General features: G+C 51.7%; 2 protein-coding genes across 10 annotated transcripts in view; one reads left to right on the top strand and one right to left on the bottom strand.

The window, feature by feature from the left end:
* The window catches only part of RSPH9 (radial spoke head component 9), a 113,184-nt gene that overhangs the window by 82,676 nt on the left and 12,139 nt on the right, over positions 1-18,369 (bottom strand). For 2 of the 6 annotated variants that reach the window (XM_070778052.1, XM_019986042.2), the window contains one exon: positions 17,353-17,574. The exons of the other annotated variants lie outside the window; for them this stretch is intronic. In XM_070778052.1, the coding sequence (XP_070634153.1) occupies positions 17,414-17,574 (161 nt within the window). In that variant the 3' untranslated portion in view covers positions 17,353-17,413. Of the gene's footprint in view, positions 1-17,352; positions 17,575-18,369 lie in introns of those variants that run through there. 6 annotated transcript variants of the gene reach the window in all.
* MRPS18A (mitochondrial ribosomal protein S18A) lies at positions 612-16,962 on the top strand. 4 transcript variants are annotated; one of them, XM_070778053.1, is made up of 7 exons: positions 641-766; positions 6,897-7,023; positions 8,467-8,498; positions 10,910-11,017; positions 13,375-13,498; positions 13,715-13,784; positions 16,548-16,962. In XM_070778053.1, the coding sequence occupies exons 2-7, from the start codon at positions 6,948-6,950 to the stop codon at positions 16,690-16,692; spliced, it is 555 nt and encodes a 184-aa protein (XP_070634154.1). In that variant the 5' UTR covers positions 641-766; positions 6,897-6,947; the 3' UTR covers positions 16,693-16,962. The 4 variants fall into 4 exon arrangements, with proteins under 4 accessions (XP_070634155.1, XP_019841604.1, XP_019841603.2 ...); XM_019986044.2 differs by lacking the exon at positions 6,897-7,023 and having other exon boundaries at positions 613-766; XM_070778054.1 differs by lacking the exons at positions 6,897-7,023; positions 10,910-11,017 and having other exon boundaries at positions 612-766.

Here is an 18,369-nt window from a genome sequence, read left to right as displayed (position 1 = left end):
TCTTTGGGATTGGAATGAAAACTGACCTTTTCCAGTCCTGTGGCCACTGCTGAGTTTTCCAAATTTGCTGGCATATTGAGTGCAGCACTTTCACAGCATCATCTTTCAGGATTTGGGGCAAAAGGTCAGCGTCAAGTTACCAGAATGAAAGACCCCTTGGTGAGGGGAGCGCAGCTTGGGGACCCTGGGGCGGGGGTAGGGTGCGGTTGGGGCGCGAGTATTCTATCCTAGATCTGTGGGATACCTGATGTTCCAGAATCATTGTCCTAACCATTTCAACTTCTATGGTACAGACTTAGGCGCAGCCTCAAGAAGCTGAAAATCTACATCTCACTTGTAAAGAAAAAGTTTTAAAGAAATAAAGATAGTGCATGTAATTTTACAGAAGTCCGCCAGGGAACGAAAGCGACCCTGGAGACTTCGAGGACTGGCAGACAGGAGCTAAAAACCTCCCCAGCCTCTCAAAATGAAGCACAGGCTTCACACATTAACTCTGCTTTGCTCAGAGCTGGAGAGGTGAGGAAATCGAAGTAACTGACAAGAGTGACTGAGCTAGACGCTCACAAGACTCACTCTTCCTGCCCACTACTGCGGCTGCGCGCGCGCCCCATTCCGGAAGCGGAAGTGCACAAGAGGTCAGCGATAGTTTTCAAGATGGCGGCCCTCAATGTGCTGGTGTCCGGCTGTGGACGGTTTCTCAGAGGGCTGTTGACAGGCCCGACCGTGACCAGCTGGGCTAGGCCACCAGCCCGCGGGTTCAGGGAAGGTGAGTGCTGGGTCCTGGTGACCTCCTAGGGTTGAAGAGAAGAAAGGAAGGCTGCTTCTTTCTGCCCCCATGCGTCCCTCCCTCCCTTTCCTTCGCGCGATTCTGAAACGTCGGAGATGTTTGCGCTCCGGGAATGCTAGCAGTTTTCTTCGGAACCCTGATGCTATTTCCTTGATCTCTCACCCATCGTGAGTGTCCTCATGGGTGGTGGCGGGGAGTGGGGCGAGGGGGGTGAAGATCGGAGAGAAAGCCTTGCTTATTTAGGAGCAGAATAGAAACTTATTCTACGGTTCAGAAAAGTTTTTTGTTAAGGGCCTGGCAATGCAAGAGACATAAGAGACATGGGTTCGATCCCTGCATCGGGAAGATCCCCTGGAAGAAGGTATGACAATTCACTCCAGTACTCTTGCCTGGAGAATCCTATGGCCAGAGGAGCCTGGCAGGCTACAGTCCATAGGGTCACAAAGAGTCGGACACGACTGAAGCGACTTAGCGCCTACGCACACAGGCACTGGATGTTAATTCTCTATTCCATATTCTTCGAACCGCCGCCTCCTTCACTAAAGAATTATTGCGCTATCAGGGAAGGTCAGCTGGATACCCTCCTCTGGGCCTCCTTTTCCAGTTTCTCATCTGAAATGCTGTAATCTGATGGCAGCTTTCACTGCCCTAACCCTTAGTCTAAGAGGTGGAAGGCAATGTGGAAAGGCCATTGAACAGCTGAAACAGGCATATCCTGGATGGTGGTTTTGCTTTTCATTTAGTCTGGAAAGGCAGCCTGACATTGAACTGAGAGCTTACTGAAGGCGAAGTGCTATACTTCAAACTGTCAAGGGGTTCCTGAGAAGTTAGGTTCTAATGAGATGATTCAATACTCTCCAATGAATACAATTTAGGTATTAGGTATTTGGAGCTTCCTCGATGGCTCAGCGGGTGAAGAATCCTGCAATGCAGGAGACACGGGTTTGATCCCCGGGTCTGGGAAGATTCCCTGGAGAAGGAAATAGCAACCTGCTCCAGTATTCTTGCTTGAAAAATCCTATGCACAGAGGAGCCTGGTGGGTACAGTCCACGGGATCCTAAAAGAGATGGACATGACTTAGCGACTAAGCATATGTTCAGAGAGATTTGGTTACTGGAAACAGCAAACTGAATTGGAAGTTTTCCTGAAGGGGGTGTGTCTTTAATAGGCTCATAAAAGGATGGAATCTGGTGGAAAATGGAAAGTTCTTTTCAGTACATAACCTTCCTTTGTGCACTGCTGGAAGCAGGAAAGGATAAGTGATGTGCAAAGAAGTGGTTTTGTGTGTGTGTGTGTGTGTGTGTGTGTGTGTGTGTGTGTTTAAGATCTGGAGTAGCATATCCTTTAACTAAAGCTGAGATATATCCAGGGAAAAATGGTGATTATTTTACCAGGGGAAGAATAAAAGTCCAAAAAAAAAAAAAGCCTAACAAGGGGAGCATTGGATTTGTCTCAGAAAAAGTCTTTTGTAAGTTTTCAGTAGAATGGCAGATAAGGAACCCAGTTTGGGAAAATTAAAGAGATAATTAATGAAGAAATGGAAATAGGTGTTTGAAGAATTTAGCTATGAAGGGAAGATGGAACATTTGCTAGAAAGAAAAACAATCCAGGTACTGCCTCCTTATCGTTAGATGAACTAATGCATTGATAAAGAAAGACGCCAAAGAGATCACACTGATGGTAAAAAGGACTTGGAAAGTTGTTTCATGTGTTCCTATGCTGTAAAATAGGCATATGCACATAGCTTTTTTTTTTTTTGGCCACTCCACTTGGCTTGTGGGATCTTAGTTCCCCAACCAGGGATCAAACTTGGATTCTTTGCAGTGAAAGCACAGAGGCCTAAACACTGGGCCACCAGGGAATTCCATGCCTGTAACATTTTTGATGACATCTACCAAGTGTCAAACATTAACAACTACAATGCACATATCCATTTCTAAAAGTTGAAAACAGTTCTTTGCCATGTTCCCAGAGGATAGGCAAAAGGAATAGTTTTGTCTTTTTAACAAAGGAATATTTGAGATTTGAATTTTTCAGTTGGAGAGATGGCTATATGATGAGATGAATATTTCAAGTCTTCCTCACCATGAATACCTGGTAGCTTCTCTGTGTTACTGTCAGACCTAAAAGCCAAATAATTGAATTGATGTGATCTTACTTGAAGGCATTAGCTTAGCTTATACTTTTCTTGAGAACCACCTATCTCCAAAGCCTTTAAATTAAAAACAACACCAACAACTTTCTCTTGATATTCTATCCATTATGTGTAAAGCTAAAAGAATTACACATATAGCTAATTTTGACTGGTCCTGGCTGGTATATTTGAGGAATAATATTGTATACATTTGGAAAAGACCCTGATGCTGGGAGGGATTGGGGGCAGGAGGAGAAGGGGACGACAGAGGATGAGATGGCTGGATGGCATCACCAACTCGATGGACATGAGTTTGGGTAAACTCCGGGAGTTGGTGATGGGCAGGGAGGCCTGGAGTGCTGCAATTCATGGGGTCGCAAAGAGTTGGACACTACTGAGCGACTGAACTGAACTGATTGTATACATAGAATTTAAAGTCACAGAGAGGGAGCTGGCGTCTTGCTGAAGACATTCAAGCATTTCTACTTTTCTGATACGATAGTACTCTAATTTTAGTCAGAGTTCTTGGGCACTCAGCACTACTGCTCCTGCCTGTAGAAGCTCTCTGCATGAAGCAGTGATTCTCAGTCAAGGGCAGTTTGTTCTCTCAGGAACACTTGGCAATGTCCAGAGACATTTTTGGTCATCACAGCTGGTGCTCCTGATGTGTGGTGGTAGAAGCCAGGGGTGCTGCTAAGCATCTTCCTGTGCACAGGACAGCCCCCCACAACAAAGAACCGCCTGGCCTGAAATACCAGTCCTGCTGCTGTTGAGAAAGCCTGGTCTGATCTTTGACCAGAAGGACATACAGAACCAAAAAAGATGATTATGGAAGAAGCAAGACTTAAGGGAAGGCAAAAAATGGAAATAGTGGTTTACTAAGTGCTTGCTGCAAGCACTCTGCTAGGTTTTCCACATACACTTTTCAGTCTTCTCAACAACCTTTAAAGGTGGATATTTCTGGCATTTTTACAAATGAAGAAATCTGGTCCAGAGGTGTTCATTAGCTGTGCCCAGCATCACACAGCTAGTAAGTGCTGGAGTCAGAGTAGGGCCAGCAATCTTCCCTGTCCACCAGTGACACCACCTTGGGACTCCACGGCAGGGCTTCCCGGCGGCTCCCTCCTTCCCTAAAAGCTGTTATCAGTTAACTTGCTGGAGTTGATTTCATGATTGACACCGTGAGACCTAGCAGAGATAAGACCTTGTTCCTGCCTTGTCACTCTTAGAGCCCTTGTGAAGGAAAGCGTTTAAAACAAGAGTAATAAACACATATGACTTTCTAAATGAACAATAATGATCTGGCAGATCCTCAGAGCAGAGTGTGTTGAAAGAAGTAAAAGCTGAAGGGAATGTTTTTCTTCTTTTCCAGTTAGCTAAGGGAGCTTTCTGGAGGACCTAGCATTTCAGAAAAGGATGTGCCTTGCAGGATGGACAGCCCTGTAACTAAAAGCTTTGAGATAGAAGTGAGCAAGTTGGGGGCTTTAAAGAATTCAAAAGACGTGGTCCAGAGTAACCTGCTAGTGGAAAGAGATTTTTGTGTAGCAGTGTGACTCCTCGTTTGAAGGATAGTGCAGAGGGAAGTTCCCTCAGGTCCAAGGGAAAAGGAAAGGGTAGGTGGTGAGAGAATCAGAAAACTTTTGTGGGGAGTTAGAGATGAGCAGAAGGGAGCGGTACTTGAGGGAGGAAGGGGTTTGAGAAAAGCAGTGAATGGCCACACTTGCCAAGCATGCTATGTAAGATTGTTGGTGCTGCCCTGTAGCCACCTTGCCATTCAGTTACTCCATCCCTTTGTGCTCTGCTTGGGACTCGCTTTCCATGGAGCCTTTCCAAGAAGGACGTCGGTCCTCTGGGCACTTCCTGCAGCAGTTCCCTCCAGCCCTTGTCATTCATCTCCCCTCATTTCCTTCTTTACTAAACAGGTGGGCCTTTATCCCGCCACAGTTCTCTCTGTCTGTCTGTGTGGCCATCAAGGTCTTTTTGCCTCACTGCAATCTCACCGTGATGCTGTTTGCTCTAGACTTACAATTCAGTTATCTTGGACTCCATCCTAGGCGAGTATTTACTGAAGTACTCAAAGGACCTCTTTATGAGGCATGGACTTTATTAGAGTGAAGTTCCCATGCTTGGTTTAGTTCTCTTTTCTCCTCTAGGGCAAAGCCTGTGTCTCCTCTTAGGGGGGAGCTCTCCACAGTGGGTGGAGCCCAGTCGTACACTCCACGGTTGCTCAGCAAATGCCTTGCCTCCTGTGGCACAGATTATTTGATGTGTAAGATCTTGGCCCTTAATCTTGGTTTAGAAAACTGCTTCTTTAGTTTACTTAATCCAGCCAGATCTCAGAACACAAGGGCAATTCCATCTTTTTCTAAACAAGTTTTCAGTCAGTGACTAATGGTCTCCTGTTAGTCCAGCTTTTCTTAACCACCCCCACTTCTCTTGAATGGAGAGGAGGCCAGGGACAAAATGGATCTCAGGTTTTGTTTGGTTTTGACATGTTTTTGTATGCATGCTGAAAAGCAATACTGTTTTGATTCCTATCTCTGTTTTGAGAGGCCTGAAATCTACTAGGGCTTCAGGCTCCAGTGGGCCCTCAGCCCCTGCACTGAGATACTGCCCTGATCAGTCTCAGTTCCATATGAGTTCTCAAGTCATTCCTCCTTGTTTGACAAATCGTCTCTATGAGATAAGCATCTGCCTATTGTTTTACCCGCTAACTTATAGCGAGATGATTCACTGGCTCAGAGTTGCTGTGTGGGGAGCTTATGAATAGTGGAGCTTGCCATGGACTTTGATCTCTCTTCCAGGGGCCAGTGGGATGACTTCAGGGTTTGGTTCTTTGCCAGGAGTGATGTGTGTTTTGCTCGACTTGTTTACCACATGGTTAGGACCCAAGTGCCTCCACGGAGAGGGGAAGCACATGTTGGTCCGCTTCACTTCAGGGCACTGATCTCACGCCGACTCAAGTGATTCCGGAGTAGGTCTCCTTTTGTTTCCTATTGGGATTCATAAAAACCTGTGCTGCCCCCCTCACCTGCCGTTGCTCAGACTGGGTCACCCTCCGTCCCTCTTCCAGCTTGGTTTTTGCAGATTTGCAAAGTTTCCTGGGTGCCCAGCTGGGCTAGGGCTCGGCCCTCCTGCCCCGATGCTCTTGTAAGCTGACACAGCACAGTGACCATCCCCCTGCAGACATGCTGGCCTCCAGACTGAGTACCAGGTTGAGTCTCACCCACATCCCGTTTAGGCTGGCCTCTTGGGAACAAGTAGATCCGTGCATGGGGTGACGCATTTTCTCTTAGGGAGAGCTTAGTTTGTCTTTGAGTTGATTAGTAACTGTAGTGTTCTCTGGAGAAAGCCTCGGGGCCTTTCTGGCCAGTTGTCACTCCCTTGTGTGTGTGGAGTCGCAGTTGAAGGGCTCTCAGGTTGGTTGTTTGGAGTAATGGGTCTTTATGAATGGCCATGCCCAGAAAACGAATGGGGGATAGTTCCAGGCAGTCTGGGTCCAATTTGGTGTCAGTCACAGAGCTCAGTGATCACAGATGCTGCCGTGGGCCTCCGGGTGGGTTCGAATTGCCTCACTTTTTTTCCCTTAGCCTCTGTGTTTTTACTGCATATTTTTTATTGCAAAAGAAGTACATGTTTATTTTAGAAACTTTAGAAAATCACCTCCTGCCACCACTGAGGGAAAACCAGTCTTACCATTTAGGTACATAGCTGCAGGGGTCTGCGAGCTTCCTGTAATCCATGTCTAATTGTGTGTACACCGAGGGACGTGTTTCTAGGGCGAGGTCCGTAACTTTCATTAGATTCACAAAGTTAACCTTAGGTTCTTTCTAATCTGTACTGCTTCTTTCCTTGACCAGAGCTGAGTAGAACTAATTGTGGTAGCCAAGCTGCTGTTAAAATATGGTTTTAGCATTTGGGGAGACAATTTTCAGCCTAGCTATAGCTGTGTGCACTCACATTTTCTATTACAGTAATTAGCAGTCAGAAGGGCATCACGACCAGCATTCTGCTCCCTAGCATTTATGGAGCATCTGCAGTGTGCCAGTTCCTGTGCTGAAAGCCACGGCTTCTCTGTTTCTGAAGAAACTGGGCGACCATGTGAGAATCTCCAAGAACCTTCTGTTTGATTTTATTTGCCAAATGTGGGTTATGAGCTTGGTTCTCCCTTAGGATATTGTTGAAGTTGTCTTTCTGCATCCTGGTTAAATAAGAGGACATAAGTACAGCCTGACATGCATGCAATGAAATTGTTTTGCCCTTGAGTTCTTTTCTGACTGCCTCACTCCTAAATAGGCGAAGAGCTGAGGGAGTCCCTCTCAGGATGACTCTGCAGTCCTCTTTTTGAAATTCTGCCCTGACCCCAACCCCGTACCTGCAGGCCCATCGTTCCTGTCACTCTTCCCTCTCCAGTGTGGATAACAAAATGCATCCCTGCAGGGAGGAGAGATAGCTGCCTTTGTACAGGTTTTTAACGCAAGGCTCTCAAGATGTTCTCAGAGTGAATTGATCTCATTATTACCCATTGTGGGGCCCCTGGGTGCTGCATCTTAGATTCAGACTGGTCAAGGTCAGGAACCACATTTGTCTGGTTTCTCTTCATGAGAGAACACATACAATGGGTACTTTTGAAGGTCTTTTTATGGCCTCTGTCCACCCCCAACCCCTCAGCTCTTAAGCCATGATTGCTAGCCACAATAGGGCAAGATCTTGCCAAGTACCTTGGATGGAACCAAGATAAATCTTGGCTTAGAAAGGCAGAAACAGTGGGAAGACCCTTAATCTCAGAGAGGTGATATGATATGGGTATCTGGATTTGCCCCCCACCCAGCCTGCAGGAGAAGTGAGAGTGCAAGTCACTCAGTCGTGTCTGACTCTTTGTGACCCCATGGACTATACAGTCCATAGAATTCTCCAGGTCAGAATGCTAGAGTGGGTAGGTAGCCTTTCCCTTCTCCAGGGGATCTTCCAACCCAGGGATTGAACCCAGGTCTCCCACATTGCAGGCGGATTCTTTACCAGCTGAGCCACCAGGGAAGCCCAAGAATACTGGAGTGGGTAGCCTATCCCTTCTCCAGCAGATCTTCCCAACCCAGGAATCAAATTGGGGTCTCCTGCTTTGCAGAAGCCCCTGCGTTATGGGCTTCCCCAGTGGCTCAGCAGTAAAGAATCTGCATGCAGTGCAGGAGCCACAGGAGACATGGGTTCAGTCCCTGCGTCGGGAAGGTCCCCTGGAGGAGAAATGGCAACCCACTCCAGTATTCTTGCTTGGAGAATCCCCATGGACAGAGGAGCCTGGTGGGCAACAGTCCATGGGGCTGCAAAGAGTCGGACATGACTGAAGCGACTTAGCACTGCTGTGCACAGCCTGCAGGGCACAGAGCCTGGCCCTGGGCAGCAAATCCTGCACACTTCCGAGTGGGGGCCGTGGCAGGTGCAGACAGAGTGCTTCATCTTCCTTCGTGTGTAAGGTTTGAGCTATTATTTAAAACTCCCTGTTCCTTATTAAATGGCTGACCTAATTTTTCCCCTTTATCTCTGTAGTGGTGGAGATCCAAGAAGGGAAGACGACTATAGTAAGTATTGTCGAGCTGGCCACTTCTAATCTCTGTACCACTTGGAGCTGCCTGCCTGGCTGCTCCTCTGAGAGAGGGTAGGAGCCCCAACTGGACTGACCTCAGGATCTGCTCCCTCTGTGACCATAAATCCCACATCCCCTATTTTTAACCCGTGTGCGGGAGTGTGGTTAATCAGGAACAGTCGCTGTGTTGGACTGAAGCGTCTGTTACTTGATTAGAGTGGCCTTTTGTATGACACGGGCTCAGAAGTATTTGCTGCTGTGTTTTTTGGTGGCGATGAGTCAGTTTTCCAGAGGGGAAACTAAGGCAATGGCAAGACTAGAGAGAGTAAGTTGACCCGGGGCCAGGAGCCTGGATCTGTCTCTTTCCTTTCTGCCTAGAATGACTAAGCTACGCCTTCAGTGAGGCAGGGCGAAGGGGACACTTTCTGGGCCCTGGGCTCATAACTGGCGCCCCAGCTCATCTGGTGGTGAGAAAGCTAGACGGCTTTTCACTCCTTCTACTCCTCCCCCAACCCCCACCCACACTGGGCCCATCTCACCTCCCTTCCTCAGGGAGTCATGGGGCCTAGATTATCCTATAATCCCTAAAAGACAACGTTGTTTTCACATGGCCTTCTGTGCCTCCCAAGAAATCCTCAACCACTCCACAGAGTTCCCAGAAGCCTCTGTGGCTTCCATGTCAACCAGGGATTTAACCCTCTGGCAGCTAGCCACGCACGGCCCTCCCCAAGGCCTTCTTATCCCCAGGACAAGCCCTTAGGGTTCCCTCTTTGGGTCTTCCCCAGAAGGCTCCCCCTCAATCTTTGTACTTGAGGTTAAGACCTCAAGGCAGTTCTTTCAAGGGACTCCCATCCCTTTAAGAATAGTTCGCTTATCCCAGACTGAAACAAGTGTTCACCCTGTAAACTCCATGCTGGTGGAGAGAAACTCATTGGATTTCTGTGTGTGCAGAGTGTTTTTCCTGCGGGGCATGAATTTGCTATTTGTGGAACGAACTCAGAGGCATGTGGTCCCATGAGAGCCCTTGGGGAGGGAGCCTAGCCATGCCTGAAGAGGCAGTGCCATGGCTGACTTTGGGTATTACTCATTGTCCAGAGTCTCACTTCTTCATCAGTAAAATAAGATCATGAATCTGCCCTCACTAGGCTGTGGAGTTAGATGATCCATGTGGACCATTACCAGCATAGAGCCAGGCCTGTAGTGGGGAGTGTGTAAATGTTAGCTCTCCCTGCCCAGGCCCACTTTGACCCCCTCCCAAGACCTTCCATACATCTGCCCATTTTCCCGAGCTCTTGGCTCCATTTCTGGCATCGCTGGGGTGGCATTGCCGGAAAGGCAGTAGTAACAGCACCCTGCGCAGCCAGCTCCTTTGCCTTTTGCCACTTCTCCCCTGGGAGAGTTGCTTCCCTCCCAAAGCCTCTCAGACCTGGCCCAGCCTCACTCTCATAATCCGTGGCCTCAATCAGCAAGGCTGTCTAACCTCCCCCTCCTGCAATTGGAGCTGACGCCCAGGTCACTGGTTTATTGCGCTTAGTCTCTCCAAGGCTGTGTCACAGGACACAGCAGCCATGGCGGAGGTCACTTCACACGTGGCCCAAGTGGGGTGTGAAAGGTGGCATCCAGAGTGCTGAGAGGAGGCAGCCAGGGGACTGTGTCCCCTGCTCTGTGTTTTTAGAGGGAGGAGGGGCATGCACACAGTTGTCTGCTCGTGTAGGCCTAGACCAGGTTTTTTAGCCCAGCACTGCTGGTGTTTTAGACGGGCTGGTTCTCTGCTGTGGGGGCCTGTCCTGTCTGTCATAGGATGCTTATTAGCAGCTTCCCTGCTAGGGGCTAGGGACCCATCCCCATCCCACCCCACCCCACCCCACCCCCGTGGCGACCATCAGAATTGTTTCCTTGTCTGGTGTCCCCTGGGAGGCCAAATCGTGCCTGGTTGAGAACCACTGGTGTAGACTTACCTCTGTTAGAGCTGGAAACTGCAGTTTCTGCTAAGAACGATATGCGGGATAAGGGGTGAGACTTCCTCTGGACTCCACATCCCTGTGCAGTTTGAAACTTTTTACCATGTGCATGGATTACTTTTTCCCAAAGCAGGGAGAAGGAAGCATAAAGTTCTGGAGCTTTTGTCTTTTTGAGGATGGAAAGCTAGCATTCAGCAGATACAACACACCTCTTCTCTTGCCACCAGCATTAAGTTCAGTTTCTGTTACCCTCACAGGTCACCAAGCCCAGCTCTGTGGCCACCTGAGACCCAGTGTCCAGCAGCTGTGTTCAGGCAGAGAGGCCCATTAGCTGCTCCCCTGAGACCCCTAGAGAGGAAGCTTCACCAGCTTTTGGGGGTTCCTCAAGGATCAGGGTCTCCACACAACTCTCCCCCCTCATCAGCTCTCTTTCTCTGCCTCCTAGATTGAAGGCCGAATCACAGGGACTCCCAAGGAAAGTCCAAATCCCCCCAACCCCTCCGGCCAATGCCCCATCTGCCGCTGGAACCTGAAGCATAAGTATAGCTATGAGGTGAGTCTGTGCATCTCAGAGCTTCTGTTCCCCGTGGGCTTAACAGGCATCTCATGGAGCCACCAAGACAGAAGCATTGTGTCCAGCGGCTCTCAACGCTGGCCATACATGAGTCCCAGGGGAGCTTTAAAAATGCTCAGACCCCACGCCTAGATGATTCTGCTGGCCTGGGATGGAGCCCAGCCATCATTATTTTTTAAAGCTCCCCAGGTGATTCTAATGTGCTGCCAGGGTGGAGAGTCCCTGACTCAGTTCCTGGTCTGGTTGCAGGCAGCTCAGACCACCAGGGCCCTAGAGCCCAGTCTTGTAGGGCTGTGTTCCCAAGGGATAGAATCAGAGTCTGGGTTTGGTTTTCCTCCTTGTGTAATGAGGGCGTGTCTTGAGAGTCCTCGCTGTGATCTGGGGACACTTCACTCTCTTCCCACACTGGAGCTACAGGAACCCCTGTTTGCTGTAGCTCTTCTAGAGCTGTCGTTTCACGGAGAGATGATGAGGGCAAACAACAGTAGGGGCATAATTCACTTTGTTTCCACAATATCCCGGTGAAGTAGGTACTGCTTTCATCCTTGTTTTACAGAGGAGGCAATTTGAGGCATGGCAAAGTTAATGCACCCGCCTCAGATCACACAGCTAGAAAGTAGCAGAGCTGGGATGCACTCTGGGGTATGAAACCCAGGCAGAGCCGCCAGTCCCAGCTGCTGTTCTGCATCATGTCTGGAGATGGGGCAGGCCTGGGGGATGGACACAGCCCTGGAGAAATACATATTTGTCCTTCAGAGTTCTGGTGACATTAAGCACCCTATTTTTAGGTTTCAGGTGATGCAGGCTTTGGGCCAGTTTGACCTGCACGTTGTCCCTGTACCCCTCTGTGGAATGGGATGACTAAGGGCAGAGATCCCGGTCAGGTGGTGAGAGCAGGAAAGGCCACATGCCCATGGGATCTGAACAGAACAACTCAACTAATCTCCTGGGCTGGGAGCCTTGGCCTCACGCCACCCCAGGGTCGGGGGTGGAGGTGTTCTTTCACCCTGTCCCCGCCCTTTTGCTGATGGCCACTTGGAGTAACAGGGAACTTGCAGGCCACAGGCAGTGCTCTCAGCTTCTTTGACATGGAAGTTTGTAGGGTCCTGGCCATACCTAGAATCCCAGCTGTGGATGGGGAGGGGAACCCACACCTGCGTGACCACTGCGGGGTACTCTTCCTACCAGCCGTTTCCAGGAAATGGACTTGGCTCTGTTTATGAAGCAGAAGAAATCCAATCCCCTCCAAGGTAAAGGCCGGAGAAGTTGTTTTCCTTTTCACCCCTTTCTGCTCAGGACAGCGCCACTCTAAGCTGCAGAGAGCTGTCAGCCTCCTTGGCAGCCTGCAGTGGGGGCAGTGCTGGGGCTGTGAGCCCCGTGTATTATCCCCAGATAATCCAGTCCAAGTTCTTTTCATCAGATTCTGAGGATTACAGGGGTGGGAATTGGGGGCCTGGGTCCCCCAGGAGCTGACCAGTGATTAAAGCAAATCTACAGTTATACAGCGAGGCGCCTGCCAGGGCAGCGAATCCGTGTGAGGACCAGGACTGTGGAGACAGGCATATCAGGCCCCTGGGGGTGGTGTGGGAGACTTTTTCTTTAACCCCTGCCATCCTGTGAGAGTTGGGAGTGGACTTGGTCTTTCTGGATGCTGGCTTTGTTTATCATTATTTCCTTGACTCATCCAAAGCAGTCTGATGGTTCAAAGGAAGCCCAGGAATCCATTCACATCTGGGGACAGGGGGCGTAGAAGATGTGGGATTTAACTTTACAACTTGACCTCATCCTCCTCAGCTTATTGCTGCCTGGCGCTTCGTTCAGAGGGCATGGCAGAAGGTGGAGGGGCTCTCTGCATGTCTTCTGGGCTGTGGTGTGTAGCCTGTTATATGTAGACTTTGGGGGCGGAAATGGTACAGGTCTTCCCTCCTGTGTGTAAATATATAACATACCCCCTACGTCACCCAAAGAGGATAACACACTTTCATCACCAGGAGAGATACTGTGGGTGCATGATAGCTTGTTAACCTTCTTGAAAAGTTCCCCTTCTCTCACCAGGTCTGTCGGAAGACTGTCTCATAGAGGAGCTGAGAACTCTTGGGGTTGGTAACGGGGCCAGGAAATCTTGCTAAGTTGGGATTGAACTTGTTGCAGTGGAGGCAGCGAGCCTGAGTGCAGAGCTCTGTGTGGAGGGAATGGTCTCAGGTCGCTTCTCAGGGTGGTGTCAGCCCCTTACAATGCCAGCCACAACAGCCTACCCTGCAGGCCACTTGGCCCTGGCTCCCTGGCAGCCGGCACCCATCCACACGATCCTCCTCTCCTGTTTCCGTTTCCACTAGGATGTTCTGTTGCTCAGTCAGTTCATCCGGCCACATGGGGGCATGCTGCCCCGGAGCATCACTGGGCTGTGCCAGGAAGAGCACCGCAAGATAGAGGAGTGTGTGAAGATGGCCCACCGAGCAGGTAAAGGGCCCTCGGGCAGAGGGGGCAGGGGGCTGTGGGCACCATTACACCTTCCACACCTCCAAGCCCCTCCTAAAAGGGCAGTGTGTGTCCAGAGACTGCATTATACTCACCCCCCAGTGCCAGCCTCCTACCCCCTTGGGCTTTCTGTTCAGTCCCCAGAGCTGCAGAGGGAGTGCAGAGACCATCCTCTTAAATGCTTTTCCCTCCATTCAGGTCTGCTCCCAAATCACAGGCCCAAGCTTCCTGAAGGATTTGTTCCAAAGACCAGACCCCGACTCAACAGGTACACAGACCTGGGCTAGGGAGGCCAGCTCCTGGAGCTCATCCTGCAGCTCAGGAAAGCTGGAGCGCTCCGTCCCTTCCAGCCTGAACGCCACCCCACCACCCCATCAGTCCCACCGCTGTGCACGCCTCTGTTACTCTCCCTCTGCCAGCCTCAGCGTCCTTCCTTGTCCCTCCCCAGCAGGGCACTTAGCCCATGGGTAACAAGGGTAAGAAGATCTGCTGGTTGGGCATTAGAATGTGCTAATCCTCTGTTTATGACATCATACTGGGTTGCTATGGGAATGTCAGAGCAGTTCTACAAACTTTCAGTAATAGCACTGGGGTTATTAAAGGGCAAAATGAGACTTTAGAAATAGAAATGGGAGGGCTTTCTGGGGTAGGGCCACCGTATAGAGCTATCAGATCATATACTGTAAAACTTGAAGGCAGCATCCATGTAGACTAGATTGTGAATGTTCTCCCTAGAGTTGTACAGTTAACAACCTGCTCAGCTGCGTATGGCATCCCATGAGATCCTGAGGTTTTATGCAACAGGACAGAAAGGCCTTTAGATCCTAGAATCAATCAATCTGCCTTTCAGCCTGAGCAGGGTGGCCCCTTCTGGTGTAGGAACAGGTTCCTGTCTAACACTCAAACAGCTGTCTCTGACATTACCACACTACATACTCATAGATCTACAGTACTCTCTTACTGAGAGTAGATCCAGGTCTGTAAAATTGATGTTGGTGTTCCTTGTTCTCTCCCATCAATGGCCCCTCCTTCAGCCTGTCCTAATGTCACTAGAACTGCACTCTTTGGGTAGAGCAAAGCAAGATCCCCCACCCCCAGCAAACCTCCTAGGCTGATCCCCAACAGAACCCAGGAATGGAGGATGGAAGGCCAGGCAGATACCAGCTCTAGATTGCTGGGCCGGGGGTGCAGGGCCAGAGCTGGGTCTTCACTGACTCCTTGCCAGCACCCTGGCCCCTTGCCCATCTCCACCTGCACCTCCTGCGCTGCCAGCTGGGCCATCTGCCAGCAGTCCTGGGGGAACAGGACATATTAACTTCCTCTTGTCTTTCTATGCTCTGGACCGTTTGGGAGTTGAGCACACCCCCACTCCAGCGTGTTAAGAAACAGCAGCAGGCCTGAGGACACAATCCATCCTGCCCTCAGCCTCTGAAGCAAAGCCAGGCTCCCTCCTGTATATGCGGTGTCCATCAGTGTGATGCAGGATTGATGGCGTGTGGGGGCTCGTGGGGTTGCAAAAGGCCCTCCTGGGGAGGAGAGGGAGTCCTGGCTACAACTAGGGACTTGACGATCGTCAAGCCGTGCCATCTCCTTCCCTGCCCCTTCCAGAGAGGTAGGAGGAAGGAGCTCGATTAGCAGGGAGCCTTGGTTCCCAGAGCTGGAGTGGTCCCAGAGAGCTGACCGGAGGCCCCAGCCCCTCCACAGCAGCTGCCTGCTCCTTGTGGCACAGGCATCAGGCCCAGGGCCAGCCGAAGCCCAGCTTCCCAGGGTCTCTCCAGGGTGGGCGGGACAGGGTGGGCGGAGGAGTGCAATAGGGCAGCAACTCTGGAGAGCCTGGTGTGCCTCAGGATCTTCAATCCCAAGGAGCCTGCTTCCACATCCCACCTCTTCACTCACCCCCTCTGAAGCCAGGGAGACACCAGCACAGGGCCCTGCTGGGTCCCAGCACCACCAGCCACAGCAGAGGTGGCTCTGGGGCCAGTTCACTGCACAGAGACCTCCCTGCTGGGGGCTGACAGCCACCCAGTGGTCGTCGGAAGCCCTTGCCTGCCCACCTCGCACGTGGCGTGCAGCCCTACAGCTTTCCTTTCCTCAGAACTCAGGAGATAGAGGTCCAGGGGAGCTCAGTTGAAATGTATACATTAGCAGTCACTTTTTCACTCTTTTTTTTTTTTTTTTTAACTTTTTCACTCTTATCTAAAAATTTTCAGCCATCGTTATTCATTTTTTTAATGAAAACTTCTCAGAGGAGGGTCTCTAGAGGCACTGGGTTGAGCCCTAACCTAGTGTGGAAGCAGGGGAGGATCCTGGTCCTTGCGGAGGCTGAGCTTTCAGGACGAAGGGTGGGCCTCTGGATAGGATCCAAATTTCATTCTGAACAGAGTAAACCCCAGTCTTAGCCGGCATGAGCCACTCTTCCTGGAACTGTCAGGGCCCTGCCATCCCCAAAGGAGGCCAAAGGACTATGGGCGGCAGCCATCTTTCCCCATCCCCGCTCGTATTACATGAACCTTCCTGGGCTACGTCTGCACCCATGGGCCCTCACCCTTGGCTCCCATCATGGCCTGCTTGAGGGTCAGGGGTCAGGGGTCCTCCGCCAGCTGTGGCTGCCCAGGCTTGTTCCCTGAGGGTTGGGGTGGCGGAGTGAGCCAAGTGGGGGAGAGGGAGGGATTCCTCCAAGTCCTTACATCAGCCTCTCCTCTCCCGACTGGGCCAGAGAGGGCCAATCTGCTCTCTGAGGAGCCTCTTTCTCTGCCTCCTCCCCCAGCAGATATACACGCACACACACTGGCAACTCAAAGACAAGCGAGCACGTGGCCACACACACATGCGGCCGCCAGAGCCCAGCCCATCTGTGTACAGCACACTGGGCAGTTGCTCCCAGGAAAAGCCCCTTCTCCTCAAGAAAGGAAAGCTGGTGAAAGTGTTTGGTTGACCAAGTGCAGCTTCAGCCCAAGGGGCCCGTGCCCGTGGTCTCTGCCGCATCCTGGGCTGCCAGCCCTCATGGCTGCCTCCCATCCTCCCCCCACAGGTACCTGACCCGCTGGTCTCCCCGCTCCGTCAAGCCCATCTACAACAAAGGCCACCGCTGGAACAAGGTTCGCATGGCTGTGGGGTCCCCCCTCCTGAAGGACAACGTCTCCTACACGGGCAGGCCTTTGGTGCTGTATCACTGACTGAGAGCAGGACCTCCTGAGAGCCTGAGCTCGTCCTGCACTCCCACCCCATCCCACCAGGGCGGCCCGGCTCCTCCAGTGCAGATGGCACGGGGGGTGGCAGGTCTCCTCCAGTGCCAGGGACCTGCACCACCACAGTGCTGGGAGCTGGGGGCAGATGGGGCAGGCGACCCTGCGCAGCTGCAGTGGTCTCACGACTGGCCTGGGCTCAGGGCTGGGGCACTGGCCCTTTGTCCAGAGGAATATTATAAACCAGGCTTGTGCTCCCCCGCTGGGTGTGTGCTCACTGCTTGGGGAGCGCGGGGGGCTCAGCCCGTTTCTGGCCAGTCACTGCGCATTGAGTCACTGGGCTCTGGTGGTGGGCCACGTGGGCGCACCGAGCGGAGCTCACGGCCACACAGGTTCCCTTCTTCCTTGTTGACAGCCGTTGGCTTTTCGTTAGGCTGCCCGGCCTACGTGCAGCTCTCTTCTGAGTCCAAAAAGCTGCCCTCCTCAGAGGCCTCCTGGCTGTCACCTCCCCCATGCCGTTTCCTCCCACCATTCTCTCTTGTTAGCACATTCCAGCCCTCTGCCACTTGCTCTATTTAGAGCTGGGCCTCTCCTCAGCCTGGACACCAGATGGAGGTGGAGGTGGGAGGGAAGCAGCACAGAACAGACCGACCAGATTCACCGCCTTTATGAAAATACTGCTCAGACTCTGCACACCCCATGGGCGGCCCGCCTACAGCATGAAGGGCAGGTCTAGGTTCTTCTCGCCGGTGCCCACGTAGATGTAGCCATAGTTTTTGGTGCGAGGAGCGTGGTAGAAGGTGAGGCCGGGCCAGAGCAGGCTGCGCAGCACCACCAGGGCGTTGCCCCTCTCCATCTGGACACTCCAAGACCCTGGGGGGTGGGGAAGAGGCAGCAGAGGACAAGGCCTGGGCATCGTGGGGGCAGAGCCCCACCGGGGGTGCGGAAACCCCAGCTCCAGTCAGCTAGGCCTGAGTGTGAAGGTTCCACTGGGAAAGGGGAAGACAATTTAATTATCTCGGCGCTTTACTCCTCCTGATTGCCTTTGAGCCATTTCACTGCTCATTAAAGCCACTTCCAGAGGGAGGGCGAAGGAAATGAAAAGAGGTGGAACTCAAAGCAGTCCGTTTTGTTCCTGTCAGCAAGTCCAGTGACAGGTTGCATGGGGGAGGAAGCTGGGTCACCCATGCACAGGCAGAGTGGGGTTGGGGCTAGGCCGGGGAGACGCCAGGCTCCTCTCTTTCCTGCACTCGGGCTCGCTGGTGGCCTGCTGTCCTGGTGTGCTTCACCTCTCTTGCAAAATTTTGCTCCAGGCCCAGCAGCTTAACTCTGAGATGGATGAGACTTGCCCAGGCTCACATAAAAGTGTGGCCTTTTCAGGCCTCCAGCTCAATAGCCCTTTTCTGGCAGCTGGTAGACTGAGAGCCGTCCTTAGTGGGAGGGGACTTGGGCCGCAGCTAATAAGCCTTTGTCTGTCCTGGGTTCTGCCCTGGTTTTTGCTCCCCAGACGGGAGCAGCCCAGCCTGGGGCTGAGTCGTGCAGCCACGAGGACTTGGCGGGAAGGGCCTGATACAGCTCCAGAACCAAGGGAGGGAGCCGCTGTGTGGGAGGAAGGAGCCTGGGAAAATCGCCCCTGGATGCAGATCTGGAGCTTCTATTCCCCTGCGC

This window comes from Bos indicus, chromosome 23 (assembly GCF_029378745.1).
Source record: "Bos indicus isolate NIAB-ARS_2022 breed Sahiwal x Tharparkar chromosome 23, NIAB-ARS_B.indTharparkar_mat_pri_1.0, whole genome shotgun sequence".
Classification (NCBI taxonomy): Eukaryota; Metazoa; Chordata; class Mammalia; order Artiodactyla; family Bovidae; genus Bos; species Bos indicus.
This window is presented reverse-complemented; position numbering and strand designations above follow the sequence as displayed.